Source organism: Hakea prostrata, chromosome 7 (assembly GCF_041222555.1).
Source record: "Hakea prostrata isolate BN-2017 chromosome 7, UWA_Hpros_2, whole genome shotgun sequence".
Lineage (NCBI taxonomy): Eukaryota > Viridiplantae > Streptophyta > Magnoliopsida > Proteales > Proteaceae > Hakea > Hakea prostrata.
Window position 1 is genome coordinate 13748133 of NC_142606.1, and position 20883 is coordinate 13769015.

The 20883-nt window shown below is 37.1% G+C and overlaps 1 protein-coding gene across 2 annotated transcripts; it reads right to left on the minus strand.

The window, feature by feature from the left end:
* Nucleotides 1–595: 595 nt before the first annotated feature.
* On the minus strand, nt 596–17161 carry LOC149009963 (uncharacterized). Of its 2 annotated transcripts, none has more exons than XM_089160647.1 (3): nt 2224–4542; nt 1825–1975; nt 596–1722 (listed from the first exon to the last, which is right to left on the minus strand). In XM_089160647.1, exons 1-3 carry the CDS (start codon nt 2248–2250, stop codon nt 878–880), a joined length of 1023 nt encoding a protein of 340 aa, XP_089016773.1. In that variant the 5' UTR covers nt 2251–4542; the 3' UTR covers nt 596–877. The 2 variants fall into 2 exon arrangements, with proteins under 2 accessions (XP_089016773.1, XP_089016772.1); XM_089160646.1 differs by lacking the exon at nt 2224–4542 and adding an exon at nt 16853–17161 and having other exon boundaries at nt 598–1722.
* Nucleotides 17162–20883: the final 3722 nt, after the last annotated feature.

Sequence of the window (20883 nt, forward strand, 5' to 3'; positions counted from 1 at the left end):
GGATGAGGGCGAACATACTTGCAAGAACTGGCCAGGGTGGGTGCAAAGATTGCGAAGCCTACACCGAACCCTAATTAAAGAGGATCTGCAAATTTAATGATTTCTTCCTACGTCATTGAATAATGGACGGCCCTACTAAAAATAATGCCTTCTGACTCTCCCTTTTACCTTGGGACATGAATTAGTGAATCCCTGGACACAAATGACAGATAATTATCGCTCGCTGGACTGTTAAGCAATGTATTTTGGGCCGTGAAGACTGAAATTTTTTATCTCAGCCATTCAAATTCAAAATTTCGACCAAAATTTTGGATCTGACAAACCGAAATCTCGCTTGACAATACCCAAGCAAAATTATTATTATCTCAAAGGTTCTGAAAATACAAAGTACTCCAGGAGGTCAGGATCTGCTCCTTGGTTAATGTTTATACCACAGCACACCCCATCAGGAAGTAGATAGGAGCAAAATTGCTTCAGTCCACCGTCATGCAGAATTTGGACCGCCTGATCCGAAATTCTGGTTGAGATTTCAATTTGACGGCCTGGATTTTTTTCCAAGACAGTCCTGCGCATTGACTAAAGTAAAGTCCAGATAGAAGAAACCCAAAAAGGAAATTTGTAAAGCAGATCAGAAACAGAGAGATCACATCTCAACCAATATACAAAATCTTACATCAACACACTAAATGTCAAGAATGTTGCTTACAAGTAAGAATAGATGGGAGTCAGAATGAGTACCTAATTATGCAAATAAAAACAAAGGCGAAGAGCGCCAGGAAGCCGCCATAAGAAATCTAACAGCAAGACAATAAATAGTCACCATCAGTCATAGATCCTAACAGAGAACGATATAAGGGTACCAAATACATTAGCATCTTCAGCAGCTAACTGAAGACACCTTGAGCTGATGTTGTGCATCCTCAGAGTTTAATGTGTGTGCGTCCATGGGTTTTTTCTCATCTTGGCTCTGCTTATGGCTGATATTATGCGGTACACAAGCACCCACTGTGGCCTCTTCTTCGATGATATTCCCTCTCTTGGTATCCTCAGGAACTGCCTCCTCTTCTGCCTTGACTTCTTCCATACCAGATTTCTCCTCCGCAGCCTTGACTTCTTCCATACCAGATTTCTCCTTGTCTGCCTGAACTTCTTTGGCATCAAATGCCTCCTCTTTTGTCATGACTTCCGTCACTTTAGGCTCCTCCTCTGCCAGCTTAAGTCCTTCGCACTTGACTCCTTCAGCAGAGGACACCTCCTCTGCCACTTTCACCACTTCTTCAGATCCTACCTTTTTGGGTTCAGATAGTGATGGCAGCACCTTGGACCCTGCTGGTTGCTTCTCCTTATAGTCTAATTGCTCTGGATTCTCAGCCTCTTCTATACTTTCTTTCTCAGTTTTTTTCTCAACAGTCTGCTGAGAATCCTGCTTGGAAGCGTCCTCAGCCATCACAGCATCATTTGAAGTAGGGTTCGCTACATTCTTTTTCATTTCATCATCTCCCTCCTGCATTTCTACGTCTGTGTCTCTAATTTCTTCTACGGCTGCAACAATAACACCTTCCTTTTGAGGAGCATCACCTTCACCATTATCACCAGTTTTCTTCTCATCGGCTCCCTTCTTTGAGCTTGATTTCTTCTCTCGTTTCTTTGGAGGCTCAGTTTCTGGGGTCTCAGTTGCCTTTACCTTTTCACTGATTCTTGCGGAGCGCCTCGGCGTGTCACCTACTTATCAGTCAAAGAAACATTACAGCTCATTTCGTTGTACATTGAAATCCATGTTACAATTCTGCCATGGGGAGAGAAAGAAGGATAGAGAGAGAATACCAGTGCCCCAGTCAAACTCAGAAAGAGATGGCCCTCCAGGGTGAGATTTAAGGAACTGCTCCAACTGTCTTTTATTCTTCATCTCCTCACCAGTAGGTGCTATGAAAATTATTTCGTTCCTTCTTGGAGTTCCACCTTTCTTGGGGGTGAACTGTAGCAGAAATTAACAGTACATTATTTTAAGTGAACATGATCAAGATAGAAGGGAAGGAAGAAGGGTGACCTTACAACATAAATAAAAATTATATGGTCAGAAAAGAATACGCTGACATTATACCAATGAACAAGAATGGAATCTGAAAGATCCAATATATCTTCTTTTTATTTTATATGCAACCTTTCAAAGGGAAGTACAAAAACCACAGATGACACAATAATAATAAATAAACAGTCAGGAACCTGAAGTCTTCTGGGAAAGTGGCCCATTTCTTCAGTTTCTAAAACCTGCAGGAACCCACTATGAGAAAATGAACCTATTTTATGCAATAATGTTTTGTTGTTTTGTAGAAAAAGGCATATCCATGCCAGAAGGCTCTCTTATAAAAAATTTGCTTCATCCATAAGTATGGTGTTATCCTGGTGCCGAAGGCTTTCATACAAGCAGAATCCTGCAGGGGGGGGGGGGGAGGGCCATTTTTCCTACGCAGCCTTACCCTAACAATCATATTGCTCAGAGGCTGTTTCGGTACCTTGACCTCAAGCTACATTGTGGTACACCAACCATTGCACCAAGGCATTTGTGAATACAACTTGTCAGAATGTCATTAGTTGCAAAAGCAATAACTAATAAATATTGATTGATCAAATGACATAATCAAGGCAAGAAAAATATAGGTATATGGCTATGTGCAACTCCAATCGCAACAATTGCAACACCAATATAATTGCTCAAATTGCACACCCAATCACATAATTCTAAACACCAAAATGCACTCCCAATAATTCTTGCATCTTTGGCGCTGATTATGACCAGTGCTATGCTTGATTCACATCACAATCTCATTGAAGAAGCTAAACTCAATTTCACTCAACACTATGACATGGGATGATAGTTGCAAGGCACTAAAAAGAAGCTTAAATGCATAAACAAAAGTCTCCTCAAATACCAACGGTAGATAGTACAACAAGTGGACTGCAATTGTTCATAAATCGCGTCACTTTTTGCACAAAGTGGCCACACTTGGGACTCAGAATATGAGTCATCATAACTGCAGCCTGGTACTTTATCAATGCAGCAAGCAATGGTCCCTGGTACTTGTATCTTCTGTGCCAACTCAAGGGTGCATAGCATTTACTCCTAAAACTGACTTGATCCTGTATTTAAGCATGTTGAACAAGGACAAATAGCAAGGCACCTCGCTCATAAACAATGGACGACAATCCATCCAGCTCTGCAAGCCTATATGCTACCACTTAGAGGATGCATTCCTAGTGATGACATGAAAAAAAGAAGAAAGAAATGGCTCTAATAGTAGAAATTCTAGTAACCATATCATTTTCATATACTTATCCCTGTTTTAAGGCCTTAGTCTTGTCCCCTCTCCTTTTACTGGTTGACTATAAAATGCTACACCGATAATGATAAAAGTACTCTTAAGTACAGTAGAATTTTTTTAATGATTTTTTCAGTTACTTCTTTGCGTTGAAATGAAAAAGCATGCTGACACATGAAGGATGATTGATGCCCATTGTGCATGCATTTTACTGATGATTCTGGTTTTGTTCAAAATCTCACACGGGGTACATAGCATGTTGGAATTATTAAGGGGTAATTTAGAATGGAAAGGTTCCAACATAAGATCAAAACAGAATTTTTGGAACCCCAATAGTAGGAATAATGAAGGCAAATGTCGTGGTCAAGGTTGATAACCAACGAAACCCATAATGATCATTCTATCTCTTAGTTGATTGTAATAACATGGATCGACTTGAAAATCATGCTCCCATAGAACAAGCACTGAGGATCATTGAAAGAGAAAATCTTTTGTATTATTATAGATTAAGTTAACAGTAACAGCTAAATTCTTCCAAACAGCCAGATACCAGCAATGCTTTCTCAAACTAAATAATATGTAATTTAAAAAATAATATTCTAAAAAATATGAAAGAGATAAGGATGTTGAGATGAATAAGTGGCAAGAAGAAGGAGAAGTATTAGGAATAGACAAACTTTCACGTAATTTAAGAATGGCATTAAGAGGTGATGATAAAGAAAAGGCAGAAGGAATTATTGCATGCACAAGGTAGGAGTGATACAGTGCAAATGGAGGAATTATGAGGACAAGGAGAAGTCTAAAATGGCTGGGCAGATGGCAAGGAAAAACATGAACATCTGCTTACATATAAAGCATTGAACAAAGCAGAAATAAACATCATTAATGTAGCCAACCCTGATTTGATTGGACAAGGCTCACTCAACTCACCTGCAATTAGCTCAAGGACTTCCAGACAGTGGGATAAAACAATTTCCACCTCATATTAATTTCAAAACAAAAAATGGTTAGGAGCAGAAAAAAGAATAGAGCAAATTGCACAAGCACCCCAAAATGGAGGCCTTAAAGTACTGACACCCCACTTTATGTTTGAAAAACATAGATACCCCAAAATTGGATTTTCATTGGACACATTAGTCCAATTTGTCACTGAAAACCATTAGATCACTGTTTTTTTTTCCTTCATATTTTGACAGGGATAATTTTGAAATTGAAAGAAAATAAACAATGATTTAGCGGTTTTCAGTGACAAAATTGGACTAATGTGTCAAATGAAAATCCAATTTTGGGGTGTCTGTATTTTTTCAAACATAAAGTGGGGTGTTACTGCTTTAAGGCATCCATTTTGGGGTGCCGGTGCAATTTACTCAAAAGAATATATTCCTCTAATCTCACTAAGTTACCAAGCCAATCCCATTCAGAGGATAAAATGAATATGATTATACTACACAGATCAAGCCTTTTGCCACACCTACATCAGAATATTACCAGAATCTGCTTATGTCGAGGGTGAAACATTTTTTCAATGGTTAATATGCATCTTCAGTGTGCGTGTGTGGAGGGGCTGTGGAGGGTTTGAATTTCCATATTTTACAAACACAGCTCATTTTTTACTAATAAAACAAAGTAAAGAGTTCAAAGATGTAGAACCTAAAGGAACAAGTTCTTACCTCACAGAATCAACATTAATAACAGAGAGAAAACTAGACTGGGGGCAATGTCAGATAGTCAATGGACTAAGTGTTTCAAGGTATAATTTACCCACCGAAACGCCCAGGTACAATACCTGGACAGTTCAAATTAGCTGATACCAGGTAAATGATACCTGTGTAGTTCAAATTAGCAGCCATCCTCAAGTCGTCAAGCTTTGTTTTAAGTAGAAATGACATACCTGAGTATGGTAACAATACGTCGTGTCCAAGTACATATAAAGCCAAGGCTATTACTCCAAAGCAGTTCAAATCCACCATAAAACCACCCAAGAGTCGTATTTAAGCAGAACTGACATACTGGAATGCAGCAACAATAAATCCTTACAATGCCCAAATACATATTATACATAAGCCACGGCTATCACTCCAAAGCAGTTCAAATCCCTTAATAAAACCACCAAAACTCTGATTTTTGGCCAACCGTTTGCTGTACAGTTGAACTTTTGTTCCCAGTCTAAAATTTAAGGCTCAATAGTTGATAGTAATCAATGCTCATTTGAATTTTAATAAAATAAACATTCAAAGAAACACAAAATTTAATACTCTTCAATTACTACTGGACATACTAATTAATCAATTTTACAGAGATAATAAAGATTATCAAAGTTTTGTGAACTGTCATTAATTAAATTATACCTGATTTGAGAATGTTATCGAAGGAACATCTTGATTATTAAGCATATCAACTAAAACCTTCTAAACTGAAATCAGATCTTAACATTTTGAAACTTATCTGAAATATGTTGGTGAAAAGTTTGCATTCTTTGTAACAAAGGACTATTGGTTATTCCTAGAAGAATGGGCCACTCAATTACCAACATTCCTTAAAGCACTCGGATATGACAAGTTTGACAAGACAGCAGTATTAAACACAGTTGTCAAAGAACTGCCGAGGTGTCCAGGCAGATATATGGGGCTTGGGTGATGCTCCACTTCATGCTAACACAATAACAGAAGGTGCTTTAGAGCCCTAGGCATCGTTTAGGGCTCCTAAAGACGCTTTAACTCACAGGTGGTCGTCTTTTGGAATTAATTTTTTTATATATATATGAACAGTTTTTAATGAATTATATGATTCCATATGCAGTGAGAAGCATGAATTCATGTTGTCAAAAGAAAATGAAAACGTAAGCCTAATTGCATTTCACTCTCAAAGATCAAAAGAAGGGGGGAAAATGGAGTAGAAAAAGACATACTGCAGTGGGTCCTCTTCATGGCCTCAGGCAACATTTTCCAGCAGACTAGAGTCACTTCATGTTCTCAGGGACTTCATTTGTAGACACCACTCATTCCAGGTCCTTTATTTTTCTTGATTTTCACCCTGTAGTTATCTCTTCCTCTCTAAACCTAATGGCGACTTCTTCCTTCTCTTATTCTGGTAGCGCACCCCCAGCCCCCCAGGAAAATGAAAGATAATAATTAAAAAAAAAAAATTCTTCTTCTCTAAACTAAACCCAACACTCTAACAGCAACATACCCTTTAAAGCATCTCAGGTGGTTCTTGTTCTACGATTGAGCCTTTCCCACCACCTCTCAATTCTTTGCCTCCTCTTCAGTTATATTTTTTAAGTTTAAATCTTCTTTGCTTTCTCCCAGCTTCTCTTATCTTCTTTGTTCAACTGTTCAGTACTTGACAGTATAATTTACTTTGTTTTTTTTGTTTTTTTATATTTCTTTCATTTTCTTTCATCTGTAACTGTAACTGAATATGATTTTCCACTACTCCATAATTGTCATGGTCTCAGTGTAAGTGATAACATTATACTTCTTCTTTATTTCCTTCTGCTACAGTGGTGTTTTTTTGTTTTTTCCTTCCTTATGAATCTTTTTATTTCCTTCATTCGCCAATGGACTGTACTGTGCTTTTCTTTTACTTTTACCTTCAAATTTTCCCTTAACTTTTTTTATACTGCCTTAGTGACTTTGTATGTATATTCCAACTTGCAATGTCAATATGTTACTGTGTATCTGTATCCAGTGTAACTGAGTATTGGCCTATATTTGCTACAGCTGTGTTAGTGCGTTGGTGCATGTTACTGTAGTTCTTACTTCAGTAACTCATTAATTTTTACTGTGTCACTGATGGATATTCAAATTTACTATACCACTCATAGCTGATACATAAAAGAAGAAAAATTTAACAGTGAAACACTTAGGTCGTCTAAGCACTTAGGAAGGACCTCAAATGTCTTGGATTGCCTAGCACCTAGATGACTATGGCATTAAACTATTTTGCAAAAACAAAGAATACATAAAGTAATGAGGTAAGCCGAAAAAGCAACAGGGCACATTCTCTTTGCTGATGTTAGTAGGTTGACACACTTTTGACTCCAAGATAGGTTTCAAAAGGCTGTGGTCATCTTGAATGTTCTACTAGTCCAATGACACAAAAATTTGCATCAAGCCCATGTAAGCCCAACTGCCCAGCTCCTTGCAAATGGCCTCAAAAGGAACTTACACAAGACCCAAACTTTTAGAAGAGACAAGGCCTCAGAGCATGAATAAGTAAACCAAGGGATCTAACCACAATCTATCCATTGTACCCAATCCAACATATAATAGAATCTGTGGTGCATTATACAGGAACATAACAGTTTGCAGCATAAATAGATTTGTCATTAAAGAAATGGATAAGTATTGGCATCAGCAGGATTAGAGCACAGTAAGAGCATCACCAGTAATTTAATTCAAACAAATATGTACTTTGGTAACCTACAGGAATTTTTAAACAAGCATCATATTTATATTTCAGAATGTCTGTAAGCAGTATCGTTCACTTAGAAATGGTTGAGAGAGGTAAATGGCATTTAATTCAATTAACGGTGACTTAAAAGAGAAGGAATAATAATATGGAGAGGAGAAGTATAACACTATGTCAGAGACAAGAAACCCATTAGAGGATCTTACAATGACATTTCTCACATACTGCAAAGGTCAAAAAATGTAGACAAAGAAATAAAACATTTGAACCTCCTCAAAATCTGAGATTGGTTTAGGGTTTGCATCACAACACCATAAGAGTTTTTATGGGTCCATAACCTTGAGACAGAACAACTCAATGTCCTTATAGATTTGACAAATCAATTGTCTCTACATGCAAATCACAACACCATGACTGATATTTTAGGAGTTCAATTGATCCACAATTTAATAGCCCTAAATTAAGGAAGTTTACCCAGTCATTACTAAGTCTACTCAAAAGCCAAATACCTCATTATGCAATTCCTCACAATCATTTAGTCTCTCAAAAAAATTGTATTTTATTAAAAAGGACCACCAATCATGCAGGAAAACCAAACCCTACACACATTCCAAATGCTTAGACTCGTTCCATACAAAAGTCCAGAAATACACCAGTGAATGCCAAATTTCCTACCAAGCACATTGGTAAAAATTAAGTTCTCAGGGCACAGTACAATAATGAAAGAAGACTTTTCTTTTAATACCATATAAGCATTTTCCAAAATAAAAAATGCACGCTTAAAAGAAGCTTGTGTCAAAAGAAAACAAACATTTATCTGCAAAATCAATGTGTATATAACTACTTGGATTGGTACTGTGTTTATGGATAAATTATTATAAACAGGAATATGGTTGGAGTAGCTCAAGGACAATTGAAAGCTGAGTCTGTTGACAACTAGTTTTCAAGCAAGGTTATTGACAGAGTACTACCTGAATGAGGGGGACTCCCTGTCAGAAAGGGTTCTCTTCTTTCTTACAGATTAGTGTTTCCCAATTAAAAATGCAAGTGCAAATTCATTATGATTCCTTTCTATTGGATTTCAAAACCATTAGGCAAGGAAAAACTGACAACTGCTTAGATATGCTTTGGATATCACACCATAGTTGCATAGCAAGAGGAAATCATCTGTACAATAATGAAATGTTTGGGATACTACATCGTTGCTGGCTGAATAATATTAAAGTTTTGGGATCAAGTGAAATATATAAAAAAGTCTCTCAGATATTAGAACATTGGAGCTGGTTGGCACTGGAAGAACAAAGCATATAGGAGTCCATATTTGCAAGAGAGTTTAATTTGGCAGTGACAGAACATATCAAATATATAATAGGTGATACAGTAATAAAATTTAAGGCCTCTATGAACTAATCCAGTAATTGCTATGTACACAACTATTGAATCGCTTGTTTATGCAAGTTGTAACTGATAGTCCACTGATCACAACAATAAAAAATGGGAAATGGAACATTCGAACAATACAATTATAGTCCACTGATCACAACAATAAAAAATGGGAAATGGAACATTCGAACAATACAATTACTGTGAGTTGGCATCACGCATCCAGATACAAAAAGTTGGCATATAAAGCCCTTTGAAGTAACTTCTATCGGATAACATATTCACATGGGACCATAACCACCGAGTATACTTTGACAAGAAACATCCTCTAGAATATATGTTTCATTTTTGTCTCAACGCTGAAGAACCGAAAGCACTGTATGCATTATAATTGTTTGCTCAGACCTTCAGATCTTCAAATCAGACCCAAAAAAGTTCAGAAAAAAGTATTTTTCAATTTCTCTTTTAAAGGGGGCAAAAATTTATTGATACGCAGACTTAGTTGTGCCATCCATTAGATATTGAGGGCAGGTCCAAATTTGCCACATGTCAAAATGTTCAAGAAGTGTTCTGTAAATAATTGAGTCAAAAGAATGTTTGACCACAAAATATCAATTTTAGCACACCACAATTTCTTCTAAGACTTAAAAGAGGAAATTATGGGATGATGAGAAAGAAACAAATAACAAGGTCTTTATCACTATAGCCAAACTCCAGGGGAACAACGGGTAACATTACGACAGTCAACCCGAAAGGAATTAACCCTTTCTCTAGGACTGTCCCCACCCCCAGCCGAAAAATGAATACATAAATAAGGAAACAAAACTAATAGTAATTACTAGGAATCAGCTTATCAAGTTCTGTGCAAATTAAGCACCAGCTGATTGACATCATACACAGTTGGATACACTTCCGCGTTTAGGGTTCTGCCCATTAGACTGTCTTATTTTTGAGCATTTGGATTCACTTAATTGTATAGAGGTACTGATGAAGTACAAGACTTCATTGAAGATGGCCTTAAACAGCCACAGCACCAGAAAGTCTTGTGGAAGCCCAGATCCCAAAGACCCAAAATCAACCGACTCTTAAGTTCCTTTATTTACGTCACTAATTGTCCTTTTATTTACTTTTAATATCAATTGCTTTAATTAAGATTCTAACACCATCTCGTATGATTTATGGAGTTGCTATAATTGGATCTTTTATTTTAGTAGGTTCAGGTTTTCTTTTCTATGATATACACAGCAACCCAGCATTCACAAAAATTTATGCTTGAATCCTTAAAATTTCTTTCTTAGATGACAAAAGCTTTCCTTTTGAGGTTTGACTGTTTGAGTTTTTTCATCTGCAATGTCCTACTTCGGATTATTCCTTGGGTTGCTGGATGGACACAATCTTCTACCATGTTTTCCTTCTCTAACCTCCATTATTTTCTTCATTTTTATTTGCTTGTCAGCCAGGTTTGTTGCAGCCAATACTAGACTGCATCATTTAGTATTAAAGCCAACTAGAGATCCGCCATCGTACCTATGTATAGAGGTGGGCCCACAGCTCCAGTTGAAACAATGACCCGTGGAGTGGAGAATCTGCAACTTTGCCGATAAGTTACAGATAACCAAATCACCAATCATGCTGATTTTAACAAATGTTCAATGAGTAACTAGATGAGGAAGTTGACAAATGCATAAGTATTGGAAGGCTTGAACTAAACGTTGCTTCAGAAACACAATTGAAGATCTAACCAAGGTTAAAAAAATTCATCTCAAAAAGCCTTCTCCACAGGGTCAAATTTCTTGAGGGAGACTCAGTAATTTTTTATCATTAAACTTGCCTGGAATGAAGTTTTAGTTAGCCAGTGGCCATAGTTGGCTCCAAAACTTTAGGAAGCTTGTTTTAGGCTTAATAAACTTATGTTAATAGTTGAATACTCAAATTATTTTATTATAACAAAGCACCTAATATGGTATCTTGGTTTTGCATCCTTGGTTAGTAGTGAACATCAAACCATGAAACTGCCTATTCGACAACTAGTTTGAGTGTATTGGAATCCGTTAAACAAGATATTGGCGGAAATGTTACTATCAAATTTGACAGAAAAAATAAACAAATTCTAGATCTACAAAAGTGCATCTTGCTCTACTGGAGCGAAGCGAGCCTTGGCGCAATGGTCAGTGGACCACTTTGTAGCCTGAGGTCAAGGCATCGAAACAGCCTCTCAAAAGAAATTGCTGGGGCAAGGCTGCATAGGAAAATTGCCCTCCACCCCTGGGACTTCGCTTGTGTAGAAGCCTTCGGCACCGGCTCACCCTTTGCCATTGGGCATCTTGTTCAAGTATACAAGTGGATCACAAAGTATGTTATATATATGTATATATAAAGAGACACATAATTACTTGAGAAAAGTTAAGAACTTTAACTTTCTACAACAAACCACAAGATATAGTCAAGTGTTCAATATACTTATTACATATATATCCAACTCAAGTACACTGAATAAAACATAGTCATTGACACCTTACTACTTTAGTCTTCCATGTCTCGACTCCCAAGTCTCGACTTCCAAGTCCAACCTTACTACTTTAGTCTTCCATGTCTCGACTTCCAAGTCCAACAATAAAATATAAGTATGTAATTACTGACTAAAGAGGTTGAGATCCTCAAAAATATTCAAAATTTTCATCAACTTATTTGACAATGTGCTTTTTTTTTGTCCCACCTATGTCATTTTTGTCTAAATATAGTCCAGATTCTCAAGTTTCTGAGACTTCACCAAGTTTTTGACCTAGTTCTGCCTGCTTCATGGAGTGGTAACAGCACTACATTCAATAACAATATCATATAGATCACGAAGGAGGTGGACTGCACCAAGGAATGCCAGCCCATCTTTGCCACTTTGCCAACAGTGCTTAATGCTTTTTGTTTCACGTCATCCAGTCAACCATACAACTTTATTTGGTCAACGGCATCCATAGTTGTCAAGGCGTCGCTTAATCGTCGCCTCGGCGTCTGGGCTCCTTCGGAGCACCTCAAATTGGCGTCGCCTTATTTTTAGGCAATAAGGCGTCCGCTTTTTTTTTTCTTTCTTTTTTAAATCACGAGAAAGATGCCTAATCGAAGGCATATATTGAAATACTTATTAGATTCCGATTGTAAAGTATCTATTGTTTGAACCTATATGCATATGTATAATGACGCTACATGTGATCAAATGTTAAAATAAAAATAAAAACAAACAAAATTGAAAGAGATTAAGTTCTTGACTCAAGTCTCACACTCTCACTCTCACCCTAATCCCTTTCTCTCTTCCTCTCTTCTTCTCTTCCATTCCCGCAGCGACACTCCGGCAAGCAGTGGTCAGTGACAAGCAACTTCTTCTCTTCCTTTTTTCTTGCGACTTTTTATTTAGGACCTATTATGTGTGGTTTGTAGTATGTTGGATGACTTGAGGTAGTCTAATATTAGTTTTTTTATTATATAAGATATGATAGATTTAGAGTGAATGAGATGTACACTAAAAATTTCACTTAAAACGCCTCAACCGCCTCAAAAGCGCCTCGGAGGGCGCATCGTCGACTCATCGCCTCAATTAGCCTAAACCGCCTTGCATCGCCTCGTCGCCGTGACAAAAATGACGGCATCTAATTTTCTCCGTGTTTCCGTCCGTGACCATTACTCACAAGGGTTTCTCAATTAGAAACTTCAAAGATGACAAGTATAAATACAGAGAAGTAGTTGCCATTTGGGTGTGGAGATTGGTATTCTGAAACTTAGTTGGTCAGCACCATTATTCCAGGTAGAGTGACTAGGAGAGCTGTATCATTATGTTGCATCAAGAGGCTTTTGGAGGTCTTTCCTACTTCCTAGCATGTGTTGGTTTTAGTGTCAAGAACATTCAGTAAGAGATATCATGCATGATGAAATCTCCTACCACTCCCAGAATGATCCAACTAGGGATGCTACATCGCCATGGTCTCCATCATGTTCAGTATGGCTAGTTTATTATACAAGGCTCAATGAATCACAGCCCGTGTGACAACCATCTTCAACAGCAGTGTATTTGCATACTAATATACCATCTCAGATCCACCTTCCAGATTGCCAGGTTTGGTCTCCATCTTTGTAGGTTTTCAAACTAAGGAGTACCAAAGAAGCTCAATTGAGCAATTTGCATTAATAATGAAAGCTTGAAGAAGGAAAGGTCAATGATCTCATGGAACTTTTGGTCCACATTCTGTCTTTCCATGTCGGTTTCTTTCTTTACAAGTATTCCTGAAAATTGTTTCCAAGTTTGGTTTCAGTCGCCACAATTGCTGAGTACAAGAAAGAGGACGATGATTGAGAGGAATCAAATATGTACTCGTTGAGATTCCTTCCATGAATATGGCTTGTAGCAGTTCAGTTTCCATGTCTACATGTTTCAAGGTGGAAAGGGTCATAGGGAGAATGAAAATTTGGAGTTAGGTTCTGCTTTTGTAGTTCCTGGGAGCAGATTAGGGTTAGTCCTCTTATAAGGTCTATTGTGGTGTATTACAGTGTATGGTATGTCGTGTGTCCACAAAAAATTGGACTGGCCCCTTTAATGTTTCCATGACCCACAAGGATAAGTTTGACTTATGTCTCAAATTCAATTTCTCCAAGCCATGAATATCACCAACAGATTGAGTAGCTTCAAGTTTTGCCAGAAGTTGTCACAATCCACAAATCAGTAAGTCAGGAAATAGAATCTTCTCCATTTAAGGACTATTTTGACTGGAAAGGTGCTAAAACGGTTACTAAAACTCAAGGACTAGTTTTCTATCACCAGAGGGTTTTGATGCCCACCCAGAATTGCATCTCATCATTTATCTTGATTATAAATTTAATTATTAATATGATCAGGCATAGTTTTAGAAATCTTGATTATTTGAGATTTTCATTTGACTGATGAGCCAGCCCAAGCCCATGAGTAGTTTCTTTAACTGTAATACAAGCAGGCATAGGATTTTGTGGTTGCTTTTAATCTCAACCATAGGAATTTAATAAAATGGGTGGTTGAGATTGATCAAGGTTTCATTAGCATTTACTTTCCTCCATATATGTAAGGCTATAATCATATCAGTTGGTTGACAACCCCCATCAAAGTTTTGAACAACTTCACCCCTTCCAAGTCTAGAAGAATTTGTATCATACCCGGCTGACCACACGCCACACTCTATTTTTCACACAAAAGTATGATAAACAGTATCCACATCTCCAAGCTTGCATTAGGCGGGCATTACTCATTAAAAATTCACAGGAATCATGTTACTGCATTCCCAACATAAAGACACCAACAGGGATCTTTATCTCCCTTTTCTGTCAGTGGCACAAGCACATTTTCCAATTTAACCATGTTAAGATTAATTTATTATGTCAATACAAATAAAGCAAGCATAATATCTTATAGTGATCAGTTAATAATAATAGATTTCCCTGGGGGCATGGTGGTGTTACAAGAAAACCCTCATCAAACTAAGGAACAACATTTTCATCCAACTACATAATCATCCATTGCCAAATAATATTATTGATATGCAAAACTTCATTATATACATTAGATATCTCCATATCCCCCCCCCCCTCTTGAAGAGATTAAATTCTTAAAGAGACAATAAAAGGCACGCAGAACTGATAAGAAGTCTACAAGTACGCATTTAAATGAGGACACTATAAACAGTACAAAAACCAATGAATGGAGCACAGTTCATGATTTCATTTCTAATTCATAAATTAATACAAGGCCATCTGGAGATACAACAGCCAATTTAACTCAAGAGAAATTAAATTTAGCAGAAATTTTAACAGGAATCAATTGCAAAACATTCTACATAATATCCTCAGCAGAAAGGTGCGAGTCCTCATATTCTGAGAGTTCTTTCTTTCCGGAAACAACAGACAGCCGCAGGCATATCCAAACCACCATGAAACCTTCAGGGCAGTTTAAAAAAATATTGTCCAGGTGCCAGCTCAGTCCCTACCAACTCCAATCCATTTTAGAATCAGACAGATCCCTGTTGATTGATCAAAGCTTATAAACTGACCAATATCATATTGTATAGTCACCAAGGATTAACCCGTACAATAATTGGATCAGACAGCATCAACTAAGACATTGAAGTATCGCTTTAGGCTAAGGTCTGTAACTATTATGTATCAATGACATACTAGGATGGCAGTACAATTGACTAAATTGGAAAGCAGGACAGCATGCAATAACTCATATTGAAGGACATCACATATGCATCACAACTGATTCTCCATCCTTTCTAACCAGTGACACAACAGAAACAAAGGGATAAAAACCAAAGAAATGGAGAGAGAGAGAGAGAGAGAGAGAGAGAGAGAGTGTGTGTGTTTGTAACTCTAAAACTTTTCTTAAGATTTCATAGTTCTTCTGTAAAATGGACAGATAAAAGCCACTTAAGAAATAAATTCATACCTAATTGTTGTGTGAAAAAGAACAAACTATTGTAAAGTGTACGGCAGAACATGGGGCCAACCACTTATTGAAAAACTTAATAGCTAGACAATGTTTGCACCAACATCAAGAAGTGCCCTTAGTAGTAAAAAACTTTTTTTTTATTTTTATATGTTCTTGAGAAAAATAGTTCATAACGCATACCAATCCATAGTAAGGCAGTAAGACACAGGTATTTCTTGTTACCACTGATTGCTATTTCATGCAGAGGTCAGTTCTTCTTGCTTATTATCTCGTCAAAAAACACCTTTTGTACAGAGAGGAAAAATAGAAACAATGGAGCTGACCAACATGAGCTTTACAAAATACAGATAGATAAAAACGCAAAAAAAATGTACTTCACACTTGACATCAAATACAAGATCATAACCCAAAACATTATACAACACTATAGTGGATAAATGTAAATAATGGTCTACAGATGTTATGCGCATTTGCCAAACAGAGAAAATTAGAAAGATAAGACAAATAAATGCATCATCTATTGATCTTAATGCAATTTAAGAAGAAGAAAAAATCATAATACTTATGATATTCCAAAAAGAAATCATCAAATTCACTGCACAACTTAAAAAGGAATAAACAACAGCTCCATTTTCATTTTTGAACAGCACTAAAAATAAATATTGGACGGCATCAACTAACAGCTAAACTTTAGTGCAGCTACAAAGGTATATAAACGCGCACACTCACATCAATAAAAGAAAGAGCTGCTCAGGTATACAACCAAAACAGTAAAAGCATAAAACAGGGAGCCTCAATTACTTCACAGGAAGAATGCTCCCAGTCGCTTAAGAATGTACAAGTACCGTCTCGAGTGCGATAAATAACTAACCCGACAAGCTTAGCTCAATAATTCTGACAAATTAAGCCCTTGTACAGCTATACATACACTGCCTTAGCCATTACCATAAAATTTCGGGTAATAGTCAACCACAAATTCCAGCGAGAACTACTTCAGGACAAAAACATAGATATTACAACAAAAATCATTCCGGAAGTGAATTAAACACTTGAGATACTCAACGAAACTCTAAGCTATTATCCTATCAGACGAAGAATTCCAAGAATACAACGATCATCACATAAACCCTAGCCACAAAACGCATAGACTAAGCAGAGAAAGCACTGAAAAATAAATAAGATAACCGTTTCTGTGGTAGGAAACAGAAAAAATACAATGAATTGGTTGAGACTAAAGAGAACATAAAATGGAAAGGAGAGAAAATTAGACAATTCAAACCTTCTTCTTCCACCCTTCCGGCGCAGGGAGTTCAACTGAGACCATCTCATATTTGCTTTCCTGCTTCTCCATCTGAGTTTCGTTTTCGCTGGGCGTAATTTCCTCCTTATCTGGAACTTTCGCCATGATCGAGTTTCGCCTTTGCTCCAAACTCCAAAGAGAACTAAAATGAAAAAGAAACGAAAACAGCAGCGTTCCCGCTCTTACTGCTCCGAGCCAAATAGCATGAAATGGCACAAAAACAGTCAAAAAATAATAATAAATGAATAATAATGAATAATAAATAAGAGAGTAATCTGCATCCCTCCCTCGCGCAATCTTGAAAAGGAATCTAAAACTATATTGGAATCCCGGATTTTATGTCCGGAGTCTGGACCGGATGGTTCAGGAGTTGATGTACAGTGTGATTCAGTGAAGTGAACAAAACCCGAAACTATATTTGGAAATGGGTGCGGGTTTGGTACCGGTATTGATGTGCTCTGGCCTTGTGGACCTGTGGTGACGTGGTGTCGTGGTCGTTGCGGGGTGATTTGACGATAAAGCCCACATTCCCGCAAAGCGAGGGTATGGAGGCGTTACTGGACATGCCATGTGGCTTCCACGTTTTTCACCCGCGGAAACCGTTATTTGAATTGTGGGTACAAAGGGGTTTAGGCGGAAAAAAGAAGATGAAGAAGAAAAAGAGGACTCGTTTTACTTGTGGAAATGATTTTTTAGAAAGTAGCACCAAGAAAATCTATTATAAAATTAAATTTTGGATTTATTTGTAGTCTAATAGATTATTACAAGGGACCACACACCTTTATAGGAAAGGATCTTAGCAAAATTTAGGTCCATATGTTAATAGAATATTCCTTGCGTATATCCAGTCAAATACTGACTTAAGGATAATATTGTAAATGGAGGATTTCGCTCATATTATTTGCATTTTTGCCCAACGCTACTTGATTTGTCAATAGTCTTATCTATGAACCTCCAGGCTATGATTCTCTTCAGTAGAAATGTCAACAGTGCGGTTTGGAGTGGTTTCGGGTGTGGCTTAACAGTTTCAAGCTCAAAAATACACTACCCATTTTTAACATGGCCCATCAACAAAATAATGGTTTCGATTAGGTGCGGTTTGGGTTCGGACTAACTGTCTATACTCGGGTTGACTAACGGTTTAAGCTAACAATTTAAGGTATACAAGAAGAAAAAAAAACAAAAAGAAATAGTTAAGCATCCTGCAACAAGACTACAAGAGCCAAAGTTCTATAGAAAACAAAATTGTTATAAAAAATTTCATTAAAAAATAAAAAGTCATTCCACGTTGTAGAAATCCCAACCACCTTATAGAAATCAAGAACCCAGATAATAAATAGTAACATAGAAACTGCGAATTCATTCCTCAGGCTCTACCGGATAGTCCTTCTGAAACTAACCAAAAACCCTTTTAAATTTCAACTTATGTTATGATTGATTGTTTTGAAATGGTTATTGTTTTGTGATGATTTAAACAATATTTAATGTAAAACTATAAAACAGGTTATAACTGGTTGCGGTTTGAGTTTGGGCTAGTGTGTGTTCTACCACTCTCAGCCCAAACACAACCCATTAAGATTCGGTTAAGGTATAACGAGCTAGTGCGGTTCAGTTTTAATAGTTCAAACTGCAAATTGATACCCCTACTCTTCAAGCACAACAATGGTTGTTATAGCACTTTCCTAAGGTTTTTTCAGGCAATTTAGTGGAGAAAACCGAATTCCTCACTCACTCCCTATTTTTCTGTTGTTATTTTTTCTTTGTTAATAATGATTTATTGTTTAAGAGAAAAGATTGTGATTTAGTTGAGAAAGTTGATGCTGCAGCAAGAGCACTAGAGCAGCATTTGAAATTCTCTCTACGTTGTAAATATGTTTAAAATTTAATTAATATTATTTTATATTTTTATATAAATATATGTTTTAATCGTGTTTTTATCATATGATTTTTATTTAGTCCCATATTGGGTTTAAAGGTACTGATTATATCGTTTATATATAGTAAGGACCTATATAATATTAATTTGAGGTTGAGGATCGAATCTTGTGCGACGCAAATCGAGCCTAAATCCTGTTGTGACCCTATCATGGTTATATAGATATATATTAATATTAATAACTCTATATGACTTGGGGATGTTCATAAGCCATCCGGAAGACCCATTTTGAAAGCCAACTATTGGGTGAAAACATGGAGATCTCATTAGAAAGATACCCTTTAACTTAGAGCCTTTAATCAGGTTATTTTGTTAAGCAATGAACATAACCTGATTACACATTAATTGCACGTTAAATCAAAGAATAATGTGAAAGGATATTTCGAATAATATCTGAAGCCAGATGTATTGTATCAAAAGCTTCTTGAAGAAGATTCAGGCCTTGGTTTCTTCAACAAGTCAAGCATCATATTCAATCTATACTATTCAACAAGCATATGTCAATCTAAGGGGATCAGGAGAATATTCTTCATGAGAACATCATGGATTCTAAGTATAAAGGTAATGGTTAAAAGACATAAAACAAATCAAGTGAGAAAAGAACAACATTTACTCTCCTACAATAACTCTTAGCATCAAATGATCTTTGAGTTATAACTCCTCACTACGAGATTTTGTGTTATATAGAATCTAACTAAACTAAATGAGGTGACTTCTATCCATAGAGGCGATCCACTCTTAGGCTGTCCCTATTGGGCTGGGCCCTTCCCCAAAAGGCCCCACCGTCGGAGCATAAGCGCCCTCTTGCTTCATTTCATGTGCAAAGGTTTAAGATCAGCTCAAGTTGTCTTTGAACCAACTCAGGTCTAGTGCACATTCGGGAGCAACACCTCCAAAAGGTTCTGCTTGACTTGGATTGTCTCAAGTTGATTCAAGTTAATTAAAGGCATACACCACCTCACCCCGTATTTGGTTCAATGTAGTGTTCACTTTGTTTTTAAAAACCACAACACAGTGGTGGATGTTCTAGCCCATAAGGCAACCGTTTTGCCACCCTAGCTACACTGATTACACTTTTTGGCTTAGAGATATTTGCTCTGTAATCTCAATCCCTTCTGCCTAAATAAATGAACTTTCTTAAAAGAAAAATGATAATATTTTATTCTTATGACTTATGAGAAACAGTAAAAGAGAAAACTGTTCAATCTAGTCAATACCGATCATTATTGACTATGGATTTCTTTTCTTTTTTTTAATAGATGCCATTGGTTGTAACTTGTAAGAACTCTAAAAAAAGACAAGCCAGTTAGTCTTAGCCGGGCGTCATGGTGCTTAAAAGTCTATGCCATGAACACATGGGCAATGTAAATTTCTAAACAGGGCCTTAAATGGGCACTAAGTAGAGCAGCCCCAGAGGGTTGACTATCCTCCACCTTTTTTTTTTCTCCCTGCTCTTGCAAGAAAAGCTGGGGAAGCCATAAACAACCTGTTACAGGATTGTCAATACAAGACAATAATTCTGATTTGGGGCGCCAGCCGGCATTGAATAATCTGAGCAAAGGCTTTTCTTAAGGGCATTTCTATATCTGTGGATTGTCTTCTGGAACAATCAGAAGGAAACGGAAACATCATTCAGCTCTAGCATGTATGAGATTTGGAGTTTCAGAGAGAGGAGCTACTGCTGTGGGCATCGAATCTTGTACTCTCCTGGTACTGGCATCTTCTACTTTCTTCTGGCGAAAACCTGCCTATCTGCTACCATGAAGTCACAAATTAATTCTCAGCTGCACGGTGGAATGTATAAGCATACTCCTCAAGTTGGCTCGAGATCACATCACCTGCCATCAAACTGAAACTTCAAACGAAAGGATGAAGTCAACGTGAGTTCAGGTAAGAAACCACCTTTTTATAGTCTGGCTTTGCCTATGTATGCTATGGCCCAATACAATTTATCCTTTTCCTTTTGTGCCAAAAAGTTTCACAACCTTTACGTAGGGCTCAAGCAGGATACCATGTTTCTTCTTTTCAGTTGTCATTCTGTTCCCCACGATATGTTGATTAGCCGAGTTAAGAA